We start from the raw sequence: 19,216 nt of genomic DNA on the forward strand, positions 1-19,216 counted from the left end.
TATTCAACTCTGTTCATTTGCATTTGAAAGGTTTCTCAAGACTATGTGACATCATTAATCAGTGAGCTCCCACAGCACCCCCATCCTGTGGCTCTTTTAAAAATGCACATGGGGGAATGAGCTTATTTGGCTGTGAACTAGAACAGAATCATTTTGAGATTGTCAGCATTTTTAAATACGCCGGTCAAACCTTGAGCATATTATTGCTTACTCAACGTTGCATATCCTCTGGTCATTTTGGATAGTAAATAAAATGTCTGTATTTGCATTGTAGAAATGGTGACCTCTGGTTCCCTTTGCCACCACTGATTGGATACGTTTTTTTTTTTCCAATGAGCTGATCTCGCAACCAACCACTGACTCTGTCTCTACTATTAACTTATGTAGACATTGAAAATATTGGATTTCGCTTTAAGTTTAGGCTGCAAATGGTAGCTATTTTTTTCCCTGATATGTACTGCAGCAGTGGTCACACAGTACAGCTTTGGTCTTGGAGTTTGTTTTTTGCTGACTGCTGAGAGCAATGGTAGCAGCTTACAGCTAGAAACAAACCAACATACAACAAATGCTAGATTGTGCAGTCTAGGCCCAGTCTTATTATGCATATGGTCATTGCCACGCAAAACCCTTGTGTACTGTACAAACTGTACTAGACACTTCGTGCCTGTTGCCCTGACCCTATAGAGACATGCTCTCCTACACAGCACTTCTGAATCACACCCAGTCTGAATTTAGTTCAAAGATTAGCAAGGTGCAAGTCAGCCTCCCCCACCTGCACACCCCAACCCGAAGCAGCCAACAACCAACTAATACCCGTGTCTAGAAGCACTGTAGTACAGGAACTGGGAAGCAGATGAATGTGTGTGCATGTGTGTTTGTGGGCTGGGCTAAATGTTCTTGTAGGTGAAATCCCACCTGTTTACTAATCGTAATTCCCTCTGTCACTCCTCCTCTTCTTCTAATTATTCTGGTTGTACTCTCCTGCGGGGAGCAGCAAGGGCTAGAAGTAAGTGGCTCCGTACTACACTCCTCTGATCTGCATGCCTAGATGTGTCCGTGCTCATTATGCATAAGAAAAAGAGCTTCCTCTAGATCACACCCGGGAGGATCAAAGCGGTGAAGCCCCTAGCAGAGGCTCGTCCCGCCGAAGCAGCGCTTTAAAGTGCCGCGTGTGATGCGCTCACAGAAGCTTTGTTTTGACAGCGCAGGACAAACAAATGTCGGCGCAAGTTTTCTGCACCGTCACACACAGCAGCTATCATGGATGCGATCATCGATTGTGCTGGAAAATCCTAAGCTGGAGCAGTGCCAGGAGCTCATCTGCTGCAGGGGGTCAGCACAGATTACATGTGCTTGTGTGCTGGCGCAGTGAAACCTGTTTGAAAGTCGCAATGTCTCATCACCCATCTCGAACACCCCTGCATTGTGATGTGCATGGATTATGCATTTGGTTGTAGTTTGTGAACCGTTTCCTGTTCCTGAGAAGCATGTTTCCTTTTCTGCATGATTCCAGCTTATGATCACTGTGGCGTCGTCTCAAGTCGCTGAATTATGCCCGACGCCGTAGAAATGCCAGGCTCCTATATCAGATGATCTTCCCAGTGGTCTCATTTTGGCATAGTAAAATGGCATTGCACCATGAGATCCACCAAGTATGGAATTACAGACTGTAGCATTTGTTTCAATACAGGATGACAGTACCCCTCAGCCCCCTCAGCATTGCATTCCCTTTCCTGCAACATAGCCTACCCCTAAAACTGCACTTGAGGAATAGCAGATATTGCCTGAAGTAAGCCTATATCAGATATAGCTGCATGCTAGTATTCTCAGTCTGAAGTGTGCTTTGTGCTGTATGGAAACATTTTCGTCCATATTTGACTGTAAATGAACTGAAGTTTAGCCTACACTAAGGAACAGTGAACAGCAGTGAAAGAAACTATGGAACACAAGTAAAAATTATCACCTATGTGATTAAGACCAGTGGACATTGATCTGTCCATTGTGTTAACGTCACCAAAACATTAAAATACTAGTTTTCTGTGTGATTAATTTTCATCTACCCCAAAATTAAATAAATAAACAAATAAAAAAACAAACAAACAAATAAATACATCCTCAATGGGTGCAGGAGTGGCATCACACCTCTTGGCTGAATAAAAGGTGGAGACTGAGATGGAGACACTGATGACATGAGTTTATCCAACTGGCCAATAAGGCAACTGGGCCGCTGACTAATTAACAGTAACTTCATAGCAATATAAACAGCCATAAAGTCCCGAGCCATAACATTATAACCCCGTTAAAATTCCTGCAGGGGTCAGCGGGTTCTTGTCCAGGTAAACTCTGTCAAATGTTATTCTGCTGTTTTGCTAAGCTAGAATTTCAAATTTGACATAATGTGGAACAACGTATGATTCGTTTGGTATTGCAGGAAAAGCATTTACAGATTAAAGAAGCTGCTGCGTCCTTCCTTGCGAACACCCAGGTTTCGCTGTTTGGGATGTGTCTTGCCACCAGCTGAAATGGAGATTTGTTCCCAATGTAATTGGCCTGAACCCAATGTAAAAACATTGATAAGTAGGTGGGTCAAATGCCTACTCACCTAGATGGTCTGATGGCAGGCATAGGATAACCAACCAGGAGACAGCTGCAGTAGCCAATCCTCAAGATGACAGGAAACCGAACACAAACCCTTGATTTCAGAAGAAACAAGGAATGAGCATGTGTCTCAATACTTAATGATTGGGTGATTTTTCAAGTAGAAATAAGTGAATAAATGCTCTATATGAAACAAACTTTAATATAAGCTTTTTTTAATTAATTGAACAAAAAATCAAAGATTTCACATGCCTTAACTTTTGCACAGTGCAGTTTTTGCAATATGTTAAATGAAGTGATTAAGCTTTAGAATGTGCAGAAGTGTGCTCTCTGTAGAGGACGTTCACTTAGAAAATAAACACCACATGTAATTTTAGCAGAGGATTCCAAACTTTATCATTTGTGTGTGTATATACAGTGTATTTAGGACCTTTTATTACCTCCCAGTTGGTGCTCCTCAGCACTCAGACCACGCAAAGTTACAGAGCGGGGTCACTAACACTTTGTGACCGATTTGCTGTGGTTCCTAAACTCTTCCTCTTCTCAATAATACCACTCACAGCTGCCTGCATTAGATTTAAAACCCTGACACTGGCCTACAGAGCCAAGAATGGACCAGCCCCTCCATGCTTGAGATGGCAATGGTCAAAAGCCGACCAGTACCAAGAGCCATTCCAGCTTCAAGTATGGCTTGGCTCGACCCACCATCCTTTAAGATCCACGGAAGACAAGCAGAGACCAAGTGTTGTGGTCTTCATACTGACTTTTGTGTTTAGTAGTATCTAAGCTTAGAGGTATATTTTGGATCCTAGTCGATACAAACTAGCTAAGGTTTTTTTTTTTAACTTTAGCTCTGGATCAAGAGCAATTTCTAAATGCCTTAAATGGAAATGTAATGGTGCTTGATTTGCTTTGCATTAGTGTTGTCAAGAATAAGACCTTGTGTCTGTATCATTAATGTGAAACACTTACTAGACATAAGGGACCACTCTTCAGAAGGGCTTGTTTTGAGAGGAAGTGTAATTAACTAGATTGACCACAGGATTAATGGTGACAGACATTCGGTCAAATTTGCTGCTTTATGTGGATCAATAGGCTTTTCTCTCCCTCTCTTTCTCTCTCTGATCAGCCTGGTGGAGCAGAGTATCTGAGTGGGGAGAAGCTGAAGTTCTATTTTAAGGAGCCCTGCTGCAATGTCTGGGTGTTCCCAAAACTGCTGGCAGTATTATTAGCGTCAGATAGAGATGAATTGCAGGTCTTTCCCTCTTGATTCTCTGTTCTGCCTCTTAACAAGTTTGAATTATGATTTGTGATTGGGGAAAAAAAAAAAAAAACTTGGTGTTTTGTGGTTTTCAGACAAATCACTGCATTGTGAGTTTGGACTGCATCACAGCGAGGCCTTCTTTGATATAGTCCGTAGTGAAATGGATCAAGACGAGTGGCATATTACTGAAGCAGCAGAACAGTACTCCCAGAAGCAGGCAGACCTCAGCGCAAAGTCCTCTGGTTAGCCAGGGACAGTCGCGCCACTGCCTGAAATAGGTTAGCAGATGTAGGTCACAACGTGAGGGAACGAGTGAAATACAAGGGCTGATGTTTGTTTAATGTTCTAAGCCCTTTAGTGGCTCTCTAACTGGCACACATCGAGAGCATTTTGGGTCATATCACAGTCCCCGTGGTCTGGCTGTCTCATAGCCGTGTCCAGCTCAGGAAAGAATCATTCATATGAAATCATTCCTTCCAACAAATCGCGTTGAACTGATTTTTTTCAAATCAGATCGTCTTACAGATCTTTTGATGGGCAGCCTGGGTGAGTCTGCGTTAGTTTTCAGAGGGAAGAACAGACTCTGGTCTTTTCCCTAAACATAATTACTATTACTTTTTGTGGAATGCTATACAGACAAGTTTAGCATTTTTTTTAAACTGCACTGCACAAAACATTTTATAGTAAATTATTACTGTCTATATTAAAAAACAACATGGATAGAGCAAGAGTAATCAACACAACAGCCTAGTACTCCCAGAGCTCAGAGAAGCAAAATCTCAGCTTACCCTAAACTTAACCTACTACACCTAAAACACACCCTAAACTTAACCCTTACCTAACCTAAACATATCCCATACTTTAACCCTCGTCATTTTAATACCCAAACCTACATCTCAACCTAGACCCTAAACTTAACCCTTACCTAACCTAAACATATCCCATACTTTAACCCTCAATCTTTTTAATACCGAACCTACATCTCAACCTAGACCCTAAACTTAACCCTTACCTTAACCTAAACGACCTTAACCCTCGTCATTTTAATACCCAAACCTAAACTTAACCCATGTAATGTTAGTCCCTAATCCTACATCTCATTTGGACCCTAAACTTTAACCCTTACCTTAACTCTGGTCATTTTAATACCTAAACCTACATCTTAACCTACCTTAACTTCTCCCTTACCTGAACCTAGACCCTAAACCTAACCCTTACCTTAACCTAAACTTAACCCGCATCATTTTAATATCTGAATGTAAACCTAGACCTAAAATTAACCTGCATTAATCAGACCTTAATTTATCGCTTACCTTGAAAGTTTATTACCCTAACTTAGACCTAAACTTTACCTATTTTAACTTATCCCTTACCTTAATCCTCATCATTTTAATACCGAACCTACATCTCAACCTAGACCCTAAACTTAACCTACCCTAACTTGTGTAGGTTTGGGTATTAAAATGACCAGGTTTAAGGTAAGGGATATTAACCGAGACCTAAACTTTAACCCTTACATTAACTCTGGTCATTTTAATACCTAAACCTACATCTCAACCTACCTTATAGTAATAATTTACCTACAGTAAAGGTGTCTGTCCAAAAAAACCATGAGTAGAAGGACAAACACGGCTGCTTTAAAGTACTGGGTAGCTTCTGGAGCTACAGTTACAGGCCGCCATCTTCAACCTTAACGAGAAGATAATTAGAAAGCCTCAAAAGTGGCCATTTTGTGGGTGACTGTACATTAAGCGCAGTGTAAACGCTATGCGTGAGTTAACAAGTGAACCCTCAGAGGTTTGTTGTCTCCTGCAGTACCAGCCAGTGTGCGGGGAGTTGATTAAACCCCTCCATCCTGCGCATTCCTGCGGAGGGGTCGGTAAGCTCCTACGCTTGAGCTCGGCGATGGTCAGGCGCTAAACATTCCTAAAACCAGGGGAGTGTTGCAGCCTCAGCCGAGCAGTCACCTTTCACGCGCATGCGCCCCGCCCCCCCCCCCACCCCGCAGGTCGCTTCAGGGTGAACTGGCAGCTGACTGGAAACGTTTTGAAAACGTCGCTCGCAGCCGCTGAGGTCGCGGCGTCCGCGGCGATGTGTCTGACCCACTGCTCTCTGCGCTTATCTCGGTCAGATAAAGATGCTGTCGGAGCGTAAGCGCGAGCTGGAGCGGCGCGTGACCGCCGTGCTGGAGGAGAACGAGCAGCTGCAGCACACCGTGGACGGCCTGAGAGAGCGCGCGCTCGTGCTGGAGAGACAGTGCCACGAGAAGGACCTACAGGTACGCGTTCCTGTTCCGTTACCATGGTGACCGTCTTCAGCGTGCAGTCGGCAGATATTGCTACGTATTTACGTTTGTTTTGAAACTGGAACTAGAAAAATCGTTTGTAGCTCTATAAAAACTCAGGTTTTGTGGTTATTGGTAGTATATTAATAATAATAATAAAAAACGTTAAAAATGGAAGGGAAAAACAACAAAAAATTACTTTTTTATTAAAAGTTACGCAATGTTAGGATCAGAGCTTTTGCTGGTCACTCTTCTGGGACTGAGAGCAGAACGTCACACGCTGAAGTCATGGGGCTCACAATTTCTCAATCACAGCTTCGGATTGATCAAGAAAATGGCGTCAGTGTGGACACTGTGCATGAAAGGGGAAGTGGTATTATTCACTCTGTTTTTTTTGAGATAGTGACTGAATTTCCAAGTATAGTGACTCATATTTGTCTCCTTGCGGTTCAGCTGTACTTCATGTTTTCTATGATGAATTAGCTAGTATTAATTAGATCCGTCAAACGATTAAAAAATGTAATCGCGAATAAAATCTCAGAATTTCATTTTCATAGTTAATCGCAATTCGTCGCATTAAAAAACTTTGTAAATGTTATAGAAAAAAAATATTTAAAAAATAAAAATAATCATAATTTTTTTTTTTAGTCTATCCAGCTATCCATCTATACCAGACAGGTGTCTCGTCGCTTCCTTACATCTGTTCAGCACAGGTCGCAGCACGGTGCCTCTCCTCTGTTTTCATGACCGTTAAAGCATGTGAATGGAGTCGCCAATGTTCATCTATATATACTGACCTGTACCTCCGAGATTGCTGTCGTTATCTAGTGGTGTCCGATAATCAGCCGTCAGAGCAAAAGTGGCGGTGTTCCAAACCCTCTCCGTCTCATATAGCTCGTGAATCCTGTAGGTATTTCAGGCGTGATCGTTAAACTCAGCCTGACAATAACTACAGCCTTTGTTTTGTCCAGTGAGACATCTGACAAACGATGGAAATGAGCCTTCCCGTTTAACAGACCTTTCTCCATCACTCACTCCTCTACTTTTAATGAGAGACGCCAAGTCAAGTCTCAGCATGAACTACGGATGACTCGCAGGGCCAAACTGTTAACTTCGACAGCCCGAGTATTAATATTAGTATTACTCGCTTTCTGATATTATTTGTAATTTAGTATTTTAGTAATTTAGTATGATACGAAATAAGATGCTGAGTATGAACCTAAGCTTTTATGTACCACATGTCTTGAGCCTGCAACACTACAATTATAGCCCCAGCTAAAAGCTATTTTCGGTATCAATAGAAGCTTTTTTTTTTCTCTTTTTGATGTCAGTGTCAAACAATATTGACCATTTTCACATTCATTTCTTTTTACAAAAAATGTTATAAAAAAGTAATCAAATGAAAAAGATCCTGTTTAAATATCTCTTCTTTTTCTATGTCTTATTCACAGTCAGGTATCTGCAGAAAGTTTAAATGCCCATGTACAGTTTCCTTAATTACGACGATGATCTGGGATATGAAGTGTGCAACAATTCCCGTATTCTATTCAGTGTGACTTTGTGGTGTTGTCCTCAGCTGCGGCAGAGTCAGCTGGAGCTTCAGGAGGTGCGCGTGTCTCACCGGCAGCTGAGCGTGCGGCTGGAGGAGCTGAGTGAGGAGCGGAGTCTGCAGAGCTTCAGCCCCAACAGCCACTCACTGCTGTGTGAGATAGAGCAGAGCATGGAGCAGGAGGAGCTGGAGCAGGAGAGAGAGCAGGTACGTACGCAGTGCACACACACACACACACACACACTGTTTTAGTGTTAGAAATCTTATTATAAGTAAAAAGGCAAACAGTAGTTTTACCAGCAGTAAAGTACAGTACAGTGACCATTTTTGTTTCTTAGCAACCATTGGTTAGCAGTATGATACAGGCTGAGCGCTTTTTTTCCCCCTGCCTGAGAGAAAAATATCTTTGCAAGCAACTGTTGCAGTGTTGGACAAGTTTTGCAGAACACATGCGCATGTAAGCGATACGCTGTTGAAGTAGATCTGGATCAACTCATGGATCTGGCTTGTAACTCTCACTCACCCACCCATTCACTTGCACATTCTCCACAAGGGCGTGATCTGCACTGTTAACATCAGTACACATTGCTCCTCTATGTTACTGCTCAAAGAATCATTTGCAGCTTCTTTACTTGTAAGAGTATATTGTATTATTATTATTATTATTATTTTATACAATTTTTAAAAATCAAAACTAAGGACACAGTGTTGCGTTTATACAAAGCACTGAAAGATATGCTGGGACTAACAGCGCCCCCTTGTGGACAATCTTGCTAAACATGAGTGAGATGGTAACAGAGTTTCACACCAAGTTCATCAGGGGTAAATTTAAAAATCATGTTTATTTGTTTACAAAGTTGGTGTGGCTGTTGTCATGCAGTGTGAGGTGCAGACTAGACTACATATTGCACACACGTGAGGTATAGAGAGCGAAATACAGGTGCCTGAGCTCTGACTCACTAATGCCAACTCACCCATCCATCCACCCACACACACAGATTTTCAGTGAGCGAAGAACACTCTGAAAATGCACAGGGCCGTGTCTGTTTCTCCCTTGCACTCACTCTCTCTTTCCCTTTCTCTCTCTGTCTTCAGGCTCTCTACTATAGATTGAGAACCTGCTTTTGGAAAAAAAAAAAAGTTATCACTGTTGCATAGTTACATTACATTTTACATGCAGTTTACATCTGGCATCAACATTAAAACGTGGTAAAAACACCATTAAGTTTACTTCAGACCAGAATATCTATATCAAATAAAGATCAGGTGTTTGAAGTGTTTGTGAAATTACAGATCCATAGTAGTGTACTTTGTCTCTGCAGTTGCGGTTGCAGCTGTGGGAAGCTTACTGTCAGGTGCGCTCCATCTGCTCCCAGCTGAGAGGCAATGACATCACCGACTCGGCCCTGTCCACGGATTCCTCAATGGACGAATCGTCAGAGACGTCGTCCGCTAAAGACGTGCCCACGGGCAGCCTGCAGTCTAGCCTGCTGGAGCTGCGCAGACTGACGCAAAACCTGCTGGACGGCAACGAGTCTACGGTAACTACACATGCACATATGTGCAGCACACCCATGTCTACCATATACTACCATATAATCTCTATATACACAATATAAATAATAGAAGTAAAAAAGCAATAACTGTAAATATTATTTAGAGATTATTTACATTAGAGATTATTTAATTGCACGTGTGTGTGTGTGGGGAGGGGGTTACAAAAAATGTCTCTTTTGTAAACATAGTTCTTTTATGGAACCAATAGTGGGTCTTCTAAGGCACTGCTCAAAGAATCCTTGGTAGCATCCTTGGAGTGTGTTGTCAGTTAAATTGTCTTAAAAATATGTAAACTAAGGATACACAGTGTCTGTGATGCAAAGCACCAAAAGATTTTCTAGCAGCAGCAGCGCCCCCTTGTGGACAGTCTTAAACATCAGTGAGTTGTTGAGTGAGCAAGTTTCCTTGCTGTCACGCAAAAACCTGATGGCAGCTTTACTGGAGACTTTCAATGGAGGTTTTATTCCAGGTCATTCTATTGGTCATCATTAAACTTTGGCAAAACATAAAGAACAACCGGTTGGCTGTGCAGGCTTCTTATTCGTGTATTTGCATAAAGGGTTCACGCCGCAGTGATGAGGAGGTGTTGGAGGAGCAGGTGAGGAAGCTTGGGGAGGAGCTGAGAGATGTGCGAGAACTTCATGAACAGGAACAGGAAAGAGTACGCGGTGCTCAGGAAGAGGTGCTGCAGCTCCATAATCAGGTACACACACACGCACACAAGCCTGCATATGAACTAAGTCAGTAAAAATGACTTGGTAGGAGAAGTAATACTCACAGGCCCAGAGCAGGCCTAACTGACATGGCTATGCTTTGCCCATTGTTTTAAGTGTTTATGGAGGTGGGACAAGCAGTACTGTAAAGCTTTACAGTACATGTCCTATCTAGCTGGATTGGAAGATTCTTAGAGAGCCAAGTAGCTTACCTTTACCTGAATGGTGTGTTCTGGTAGGCTGCATAAGGTGCCTAAGACACCTATCAATACATTAAACAGTCCAAAAGCTTGTTATAACCACAAACGCATGTACAGGTTGCAAAACTGCATAGTTTGATTAATTCGCAGAGACTGATTACACTGCTATGTTCTATCATGCTGTTGTAGATTGCGCTGCTCTCATTAGAAGTGTGTTCGTCTCGGGAGGAGAACGAGAGGTTACGAGCCATGTCGGAGGTTCAAGAACCCAGCGAACAACTGCAGAGTGCCATCCGAGACCGAGATGACGCCATAGCCAAGTACATTATATTAACTTGGATTATTTTAAACACTGTTTGGTATAGATTGAACCAGCTGAAAATGCTGGATCAGATATCAAGGATCAGTTAGCTGATGGTAGCTGCTGCAGCTTCATGCCTTTACAGTATCTCATTACTAGGGGGTATGGAAAGAAAGGGCTCTAAAAAGCTTCACTTTGACCTCATTCTGTCATGGTATCATGTCCTATCATGGGATTATACCATCATATTGTCATTCACTCTTTCTCTCCTCCAGAAAAAAAGCTGTGGAGATGGAGCTGGCTAAGTGCAAGATAGACATCATGTCTCTGAACAGTCAGCTCCTGGACGCTATCCAGCAAAAGCTCAACTTGTCGCAACAGCTAGAAGCCTGGCAGGTGGGTCAGGAGTCCCACTGACGTGGCTAGTTAAGACCCTTATTTTACCTTATATGTCAACAACACAGGAAGTGCCAGTGCAGGGGTGCCAGTGCTTGAGGGCTAGGGAGGTTGCCACCATGCTTGTGGGACCATGAGCTAGGTCTCTGTGCAGTGCAGAAAAGAGGGAGGGGGCACTAATTAAAACATGGCCATCCAAAGGGTCTCTCTCTCTGCCTTCCCCTATCTCTTTGTCTTTCTCTCTCTGTATCCCAGTGACTTCCATCTCTTCTGTTTCAATCATTGAGTTTTCTGTCTGTCTCTCTTCTTTATTTTCAGGTTGTACTGTTGATGTATTGTCACACTCTTTCTCGCTGGCTCTTAAAGTGATGGTTTGTCCAAAGATCAAATTGATGTACTTTTTCTCCTTGCACTGAATGGAGTTGTTTGGCCGTTACATGTTTGGTGTCTGAAGTTTTTCACTGGAGCTATAATGCTAATGGTAGCGTACTGCTATCTATAGAAATAGACAGAAACACACAGTTCAGGCCTCAGGGTGTCTGCAAGTGCTGTTTGTAGCCGAGCAGGGCTGCTTTTGCCAGCTTTTAGATAACAGTGGTTTGTGGTACGTGTGATGAACGCTAGCAGTTTACATGATGCTAAATAGTGGGGTGCCATAAGCTTACATTACAGCTCCGGTGGCACACTAAAGAAGCAAACTCGGGACCCCAAACCCTTCGGCTTTTCAATTACATTTAGGGTCCGAGGAGAAATAAAATGCAAAATTAGATTTTTGGTCAAATCATTGCTTTAAGGGATGAGTGTGTGTGTGTGTGTGTGAGAGAGAGAGAGAGAAAGAGAAAGTGTGTATATGCGTGAGCATGTGTATGTGTTCTTGTATCCTCCCCTCTCCTTGTATAACTTGTAGCTCTCCCCTCTCTCTCTCTCTCTCTTTCTCTTTCTCTCTCTGCCTACAGTTTGCCTCCTCAGGGCTGTTCACTGTGTGGCTCTTGTGGTTTCTGATTTAGTGGCCTTTCTCAGCTTCCGTACGAACCCCCTCTCCCCTGTGGTAGCCCCTTCCTGCCTTAGAGGTGAGCTCCTGTATGCCATCTCGACCCATACCAACATCCAAACCGGGGTTCATACTTGAGATGCCACTGTTCCGATACCACGTCTTAGTAATTGGTCCAATATTGCTCTAAGAAAATGTTAGATTGATCATGTGACCAGATCATACGATAACAGGAGCTACATGTAACCTAATGTTAACAAAAAGTAAGTAACTAGAATTCTTTTCAACATCCAGGGAATTCGACCCTTCCTCTCCAGGGAGGCCACTCAGGTGTTGGTTCAGTCTCTTGTTCTCTTCAAGACTTGATTACTGCAACACTCTTCTGGCTAGTCTGCCTTTGCGCACCATCAGGCCCCGACAATTAATCCAGAATGCAGCTGCACGGGTTGTTTTTAACGTTTCTACGTTCATCTATGTAACTACTCTGCTGCATCCTCTTCTCTGGCTTCCTGTAGCTGCTGCCTGCATGAGATTCAAAACGTGACCTACGAAGCCAAGAATGGACCAGTCCCTCCGTACTTGATGGCAACGGTCAAAAGCCAATCAGTACCAAGAGCCCTTCCAGCTTCAAGTACGGCTCGGCTCGACCCGCCATCTTTTAAGGTTCACTGAAGACAAGCGTCCAGGCTTTTTTTTTGTCCTGGCACCGATGTGGAGGAATGAACTTCCTCTGGGTGTCCGAACAGCAGAGTCACTTGCTGTCTTCAAACGCAGTACTTGGGCGTAGTGAGTGTTGCGGTCTCCATACTGACTAGTGTTTAGGAGTATCTACTATTAGAGGTATTTTTTTTTGGATCCTAGACTATACAAACTAGCTTAGGGTATGTTCTGAGTAAACAGTGAAGCACTGTTGTAAGAGCTTCACTGGATAAGAGCATCTGCTAAATGCCTTTAATGTAACATTAAAACCAGTTAACATGCTTAATTTTAAAGGGATCAGATTGGAATCGGTATCAGATTTTCTTATCGGTATCAGAACAGGACAAAGTGGTGGTGTGGCATCTCTCTAGTATACACCTCAACCCCAGCAGTATGCTATGGGGATTTGTCATGGCATGCTGAGGACCATCCATTTCACTCATGTCTTGTTGTCGAGGTTTCATCTGTTTTCTCCTCATTTATGTCCACCCATTGTCAGTCTCCCCTCCATGTTTCAGAAGCATATCATCCTTTTATTCCGATTAGTTTTTCTTTTGTGTCCGACCCGTAACTAAACCTCACGTTCTCTCACTCTGTCTCTCTCACTTTCTCTCAGGATGATATGCACAGAGTGATAGATCAGCAGTTGATGGATAAGCATCAGGAGGAATGGAGGGATTCTCCGTACTCTTTCTCTGGGGGCAGCTCGGGACCCCCTTCCAGGCGACCCCGTCGACTCTCGGATCGCGACAAGCGCCTCTTCTCGTTTTTTAAGAAGAACTGAGTCGGTCTGGAGAGAAAGAAATGACGCTAAAGGAAACGTGAAGCATTGAGTTTACTAGATGGAAATGTGTACAGCATTTCCACTTGAATAGAAGGCGGCGTTATCACGGTGTGATGTACGGCCACTTATTCGGGTGGAAATGGTGTATAGCTTTTAATCCAGATAATTCGGTGCAATTCTTTTTTGGTAGTGTTAAGAGAAAGAGAGGGAGAGAAAGCAATAGAGAAAAGAAACGAGAGAGTGAGAGTCAGAGAAAAGGGTGAAGGAAACCCAATGACCGACCTAGCCAAAGACAAGCTAAAGACAGCAGAGCGAATAACCACTAAAAGACAGAATCTTGTGAAGGCCTGGAGCCATTTTGCACTTTATCTGCCCCGACCACTCCACTCCTTCAGATCATTCTAAATGAAGTCAGTGCGAATATGAGATACTTCTAGACAGAGACAGAGCAAGAGAGAGAGAGAGAGAGAAGGTCCTTGGCTATTATCCTCAACTGACATAGCTTCAAACTCTGCTTCAGGGTGATTTGTACAGGGTTACCACATTTATACCCCATATCAGAGGCCAGCTTCCCCTCCTAGTGCCTCGGACATATTCTCCTCACCCCACTGCCAGTCAGTTTCAATGGAAGTCTGAGATTTAGCTCTGACAACCTGAAGGACTTGTTTGGCCTTTAACTCAGGACGAGCTAGACTGTAGAGGGTTGAGGTTGGAGATTTGAACGTCAGGCTACAGGCTGTAGTTTGTGAATTTGCTTTACGGCACCGCAGCACTTTAGACAGCCATTGGGGAAACGTGCCGAACAGCTATTACGTTCATTCACATGCTCAGGGATAAAGAGGCCTTATTCTTAGTCAGCTGTTTACTGGCAGATTCACCAAATGCAATGAATTTACTTGATGCACATGTAGACATAATGCCTGTTATGTCCATAAAGATGTTAGCATACAATTATAATAATGAGATTTGATATTTTGTATTGTAAATATTCATATATTTTAATATTTTATTAAAATGCAGATTATGTAGACATTTGAATCAGGTAAATTGAATGCATAATTATTATTATTATATAGAAAACTCATTACTACGTCATTCTGGGCTCCTCCCAGTTCGTTTAGCTGTTAATAGTACTGTACAAAATGTTTAGGGTAAGCATCTTTTCCCAAAGGTGAATCCAGGCCTCTTGTCCAGCCTTGAGGGATGTGAATGAACCTAAAAGGCTCCAGTATTTCAGCTGCAGGCGGTCTGCAGCTGTAATTCACAACGCTACAAACTGTGCTGGCAAAAAATCATCCACGTGTTCATATACAGTGGGGTTCAAAAGTATGAGTCCACCTTAATCTTGTTTTTTTTTTTATTTTTTATAAATATTTCATTTTATTATAATAAAATGAATTTATTATTATAATATTATAATTTATAAAAAGAGTTGACAAGTAAAGCCTGTAGGAAATATTGAAAATTCTGCAGTACTTCTTGCTCTCTATTCAAATTATAGCAAACCTTTGACCATGTTAAGGAGTCCAAAAACGTCCAGTTTTCTGCAAGGTGTTATTAAAGGTAATCTAGTCTGTAGCTTTATATGAAATTAGGAAATGCAAAATGTCGAGTGGTCTCAAATTTCTGGACCCCACTATACAGACTGCATAAAAAAAAAAATTAAAAAAAAAATTAAAAAAAAAGATGCTTTCAAATAACCAGAGGCAAACTGTTCTCGAGGCTGTGAGAATTAAATGCGTGTTGAGTCAGGTGTCTACCACTAGGTATTATATGGCTTGAATGATTGATTGTGCTGCAGCTGAACTAAGTCATATAAAGGGTCTACTGCCATAGCCCCTGTCACTGAAACTCTTTGAGGGGACACCATAGACCAGCCTATGAGTACAAAAGGGCCACTTTAGGTGTTGGTAGTGAGCTTCCTTTGGATAGCTAAATACACATGACAAATACGGGGATGATTCCAAACCCCTAAAAAAAAAAAGGTGTAGAATCGTGACGTTTTTTTTTTGTTTGTTTGTTTGTTTTTTTTTTTGGTTACAGTGTTTTGGTGGCTGTGCAGTACGGCAAAGTCAGGCCCCATTTTGAGCAAAGCTATGCAGATGTCTTCTCCTTTTTTCTGAGGCGACTGATGGTTTGGAGAAACCCAAAGAGTGACTTTTTTTTATACTGACAGATAGGTTTGGAATAATAATAATAATTAAAAAAAACAAAAACAAAACATTGATATATTTGTTATATGTAAATGTATAACTTTTGAACAATGAAATCATACTTTTTTCTAGAGCAACCTACATGTATGTGTCTGTGAGTGAGTCTGAATTGTGAGCAGCTGTTTACAGACTGAAGCTCTGAGGAGAACTTCAGAAAATGATGGCTGAGGGGGAAAGGAGTGGAGTCTCTGCTTTTACTGTCTGAAAAAAAAAAAGAAGCTGACTATGGGAGGGAAACTCCTGTCATGCTAACTGACAAATTCTATTTTGGCTGAAAGTGTTACTATTGGCAGGATTAGCAGTTATGATTGGCAGGGTTGTTCGATATTCGCTATATTACACGAGCAACTGACTCTCCATCTTTTAGACTGCTATGTGCTGCTGGCGATAGGAGCTCGTCAGTTGCGAACCGATCGCTGTCATATGTTAAGGCTTCCAGAGGAGTGAACCAGACACTAGTCAGAGTTTGAACCCCTCCACCGATAGCACGTTAGCTGTTGTGTTCTGTGTGGAACGTCTCAGTCCTGGTTTTGTCGTCTCGATTTTCAGTTTCTTCTCCGTTCTGTAACCGTCTCCTGTTCATCTGACTTTGTACTGTCTTTTGTTTTGCCATTTAAAACACCATTTTATAAAGTTTCTCTAGTCTGTGTCCTCAATCCTCTTTTCAGCATCAACACACAGGCCAACACAACAAGCTGTGAATGTCAGTGTGATGTCTTCAGGGAAGCAAGAGCATTTCTCACGTGTGCCATTTCTAAATATATTCACCATAAATGTCGACAGTCACTCAAATACTTCCCTTTTAGCGTACTGTGTGTCTGTGTGTGCGTGTTCCTTCGTAACAGTACTATTTCGATTCTGCTGACCACCAAAGGCAGTGCGAAGCACAGTGGATACTCAGATTGGGAACATCAAAATCACCTCACTCACACAGAAGACATATTTAAGATCTCTTAATTTGTGGTTTGAGGCATTCACTTAGAGAACTGACAGTTGTCAATGCTCTAAACTATTCAACGAGATTTTTGAAGAATTCAGGAGAGAGTAACAGGATTCTTCTGTCCAGGCTGTGGCAGTAATGCATCATATTGCTGTTTTGACACTGATAGGAGAACTACTCTTGGCCCTTTAATGCTGGTTTCCCCAGACAGTGTTCCTGCTTGTGGGCCATTACTGCTGGTTTCCCCAGACAGTGTCCCTGCTTGTGGGCCATTACTGCTGGTTTCCCCAGACAGTGTCCCTGCTTGTGGACCATTACTGCTGGTTTCTCCAGACAGTGACCCTGCTTGTGGGTCAGTATCACTAACCTGGGCCATTACTGCTGGTTTCTCCAGACAGTGACCCTGCTTGTGGGTCAGTATCACTAACCTGGGCTATTACTGCTGGTTTCTTCAGACAGTGTCCCTGCTTGTGGACCATTACTGCTGGTTTCTCCAGACAGTGACCCTGCTTGTGGGTCTGTATCACTAACCTGGGCCATTACTGCTGGTTTCTTCAGACAGTGTCCCTGCTTGTGGACCATTACTGCTGGTTTCTCCAGACAGTGACCCTGCTTGTGGGTCAGTATCACTAACCTGGGCCATTACTGCTGGTTTCCCCAGACAGTGTCCCTGCTTGTGGGCCATTACTGCTGGTTTCTCCAGACAGTGACCCTGCTTGTGGGCCATTACTGCTGGTTTCTCCAGACAGTGACCGTGCTTGTGGGCCATTACTGCTGGTTTCTCCAGTGTCCCTGCTTGTGGGTCAGTAACACTAACCTGGGCCATTACTGCTGGTTTCCCCAGACAGTGTCCCTGCTTGTGGGTCAGTCATCACTAACTTGGGCTATTACTGCTGGCGTTGCTGCTGTCTGTGAAATATCTATATGCTGTCACATCACAGTTTTACTAGCAATTGATACAGCAGCCATCCAAGCCTCTAGCTCATCACCCAAACAGTAGCCTTTTACACATGAACTATCATGGTAGCCAGTGCATCTGTGACAACTGTCCACATCTCACAGCTCCCCAGATCTTCCAAATTTTACACTATAGGGTTGAACAGCGTATGCCTGCGCCCAGAATAAAGTCATGATGGACACACTGGTGCAACTGGAGCATCTCTGGCAAATCTTACCGGCCCTCATGCTTATGTAAACCGGCACAGGGCGGGCATGTCCAGCTGCTTTTTGTCTTCCCTGTGCTTCTCTTAATCATAAATGCCACCTACCGGTCCTGCTGCTGCTGCGCTCCATGGCATCTTCCACTCTGGAAGGTCCTCTTGCCTGATCTCTGTAGTTCTCCTGGGGATGCGTTCCCCTGCATAGTTTCAAGGACTTCCCAACATACCTAATCTGGCTCACACAAGTGATCTCCCTAAGGGCAGGATTAATAAATACTGAAATTAGAAGCCTTTGCCAGCCACAAACCCTAGGGAAGCTAAGAGAGGCACTGACCCCGAAATGCTGGGCTACATCTGCAGCTGACTGACAGTACCCCAGAGATTTCCCTGGTCTCGTGGACACTCTGAGCTGAGCTTTGCTGTGCTGTGCTACCTGGCACCACATCAGCTTCACTCTTCAAACTCTTTGGTATTCCTCCTCTACTGTGGTTTGCGCTGCCTGTGACTGTCAGAAGGAATGAAATAGAATGGAAGTCACAAAACGTAACTGTAGGTCTGAGATCTGGAAGATCACCAGAACTGAATTGCTACAAGGCTCTTACCACTGCGTTAAATGAAAGAAGTAAGATCTCTGATGACCCACCTCTGCTTTTCTGGCGATCATCCTGAAAGCACAGTTACATTTGTGATTTCATCCCTTCAGCCTTGACCATGATTACTGATCATCCAATAGCCTACAACATTTCAGACACTGACACCATGGAGTGGATCCAAACCATACATACATACATGCATGCATGCGAAAGGTCGTGACTCCCAAGTCACCCATTGGAATAACCCACTGGCGTGACTTCTTCCAGAAATGTGTTTCTGCAGAAAACAACAACAAACAACAACTGGTAAACAACTGCAACCCATATGTTGCTATGCTAGATCATGGCCTTGTACCTTGTAAGGTGATGTGAGCTGCTGCAGGCTTCTACAAACATACTTCCATGACACAGGCCTCCGCTAAGAGGATGGTTCACAGTGCCCTTCTGTTTTCTGCCGAGTTGCAGAGAGAAGGGCGGCGTACTTGAATAACGTGGCAGCCTATGTGTGCATACACAATCTCAGACAACGTTCCTGATCACAAGTGGACTTAATGCGTAATAAAGACTATTACTCTGAGTGAAGGGAGTGGCGATTCGGAGTAATCGTGATTCAACGTTAGCAATGAATGCAGGCAAGCGAATGTGTGCGTGTATGTGCCGTATTGTAGATTTCATAGATCTGGCGATACATGGTGTTGTAAATAGGCCATATTTTCTACATCTGTTCCATTTTTCGGATAGCAAATAGTATTTCTACAAGAAAAAAACAACAACTATTTTTCAATTAACTTAAAAGACAAATAATGCATAGTTAATACATAAGCACCGCATTTCTATATAACCATGTTTCCATGTTATGAAAAGCATCTAATGAATGTGTTTCATCATGTGGAATGCACTGTGATCTATAATAAAATGAAGAAATGAAAAGCAAACATCAGAGCCTGGCAGTCTTATTGCTGCGGAGACGGAGC

General features: G+C 42.9%; 1 protein-coding gene across 2 annotated transcripts in view; it reads left to right on the plus strand.

Moving 5' to 3' along the window:
• LOC140557501 (BICD family-like cargo adapter 1) overlaps positions 1 to 19,177 on the plus strand; it is a 42,553-nt gene extending 23,376 nt beyond the window's left edge. Inside the window, exons 4-12 of one of the 2 annotated variants that reach the window (XR_011979824.1) lie at positions 995 to 1,006; positions 5,994 to 6,140; positions 7,723 to 7,902; positions 9,018 to 9,236; positions 9,812 to 9,955; positions 10,355 to 10,485; positions 10,742 to 10,862; positions 11,819 to 11,932; positions 13,169 to 13,256. Coding sequence is in view for 1 of the 2 variants with exons in the window: in XM_072681979.1 (XP_072538080.1) it covers positions 995 to 1,006; positions 5,994 to 6,140; positions 7,723 to 7,902; positions 9,018 to 9,236; positions 9,812 to 9,955; positions 10,355 to 10,485; positions 10,742 to 10,862; positions 13,169 to 13,336 (1,122 nt within the window). In the remaining variant the exon portion in view is untranslated. Of the gene's footprint in view, positions 1 to 994; positions 1,007 to 5,993; positions 6,141 to 7,722; positions 7,903 to 9,017; positions 9,237 to 9,811; positions 9,956 to 10,354; positions 10,486 to 10,741; positions 10,863 to 11,818; positions 11,933 to 13,168 lie in introns of both variants that reach the window. The other variant, XM_072681979.1, reaches the window with a different exon arrangement.
• The last annotated feature ends 39 nt before the right edge of the window (positions 19,178 to 19,216 follow it).

Source organism: Salminus brasiliensis, chromosome 6 (genome assembly GCF_030463535.1).
Source record: "Salminus brasiliensis chromosome 6, fSalBra1.hap2, whole genome shotgun sequence".
NCBI lineage: Eukaryota > Metazoa > Chordata > Actinopteri > Characiformes > Bryconidae > Salminus > Salminus brasiliensis.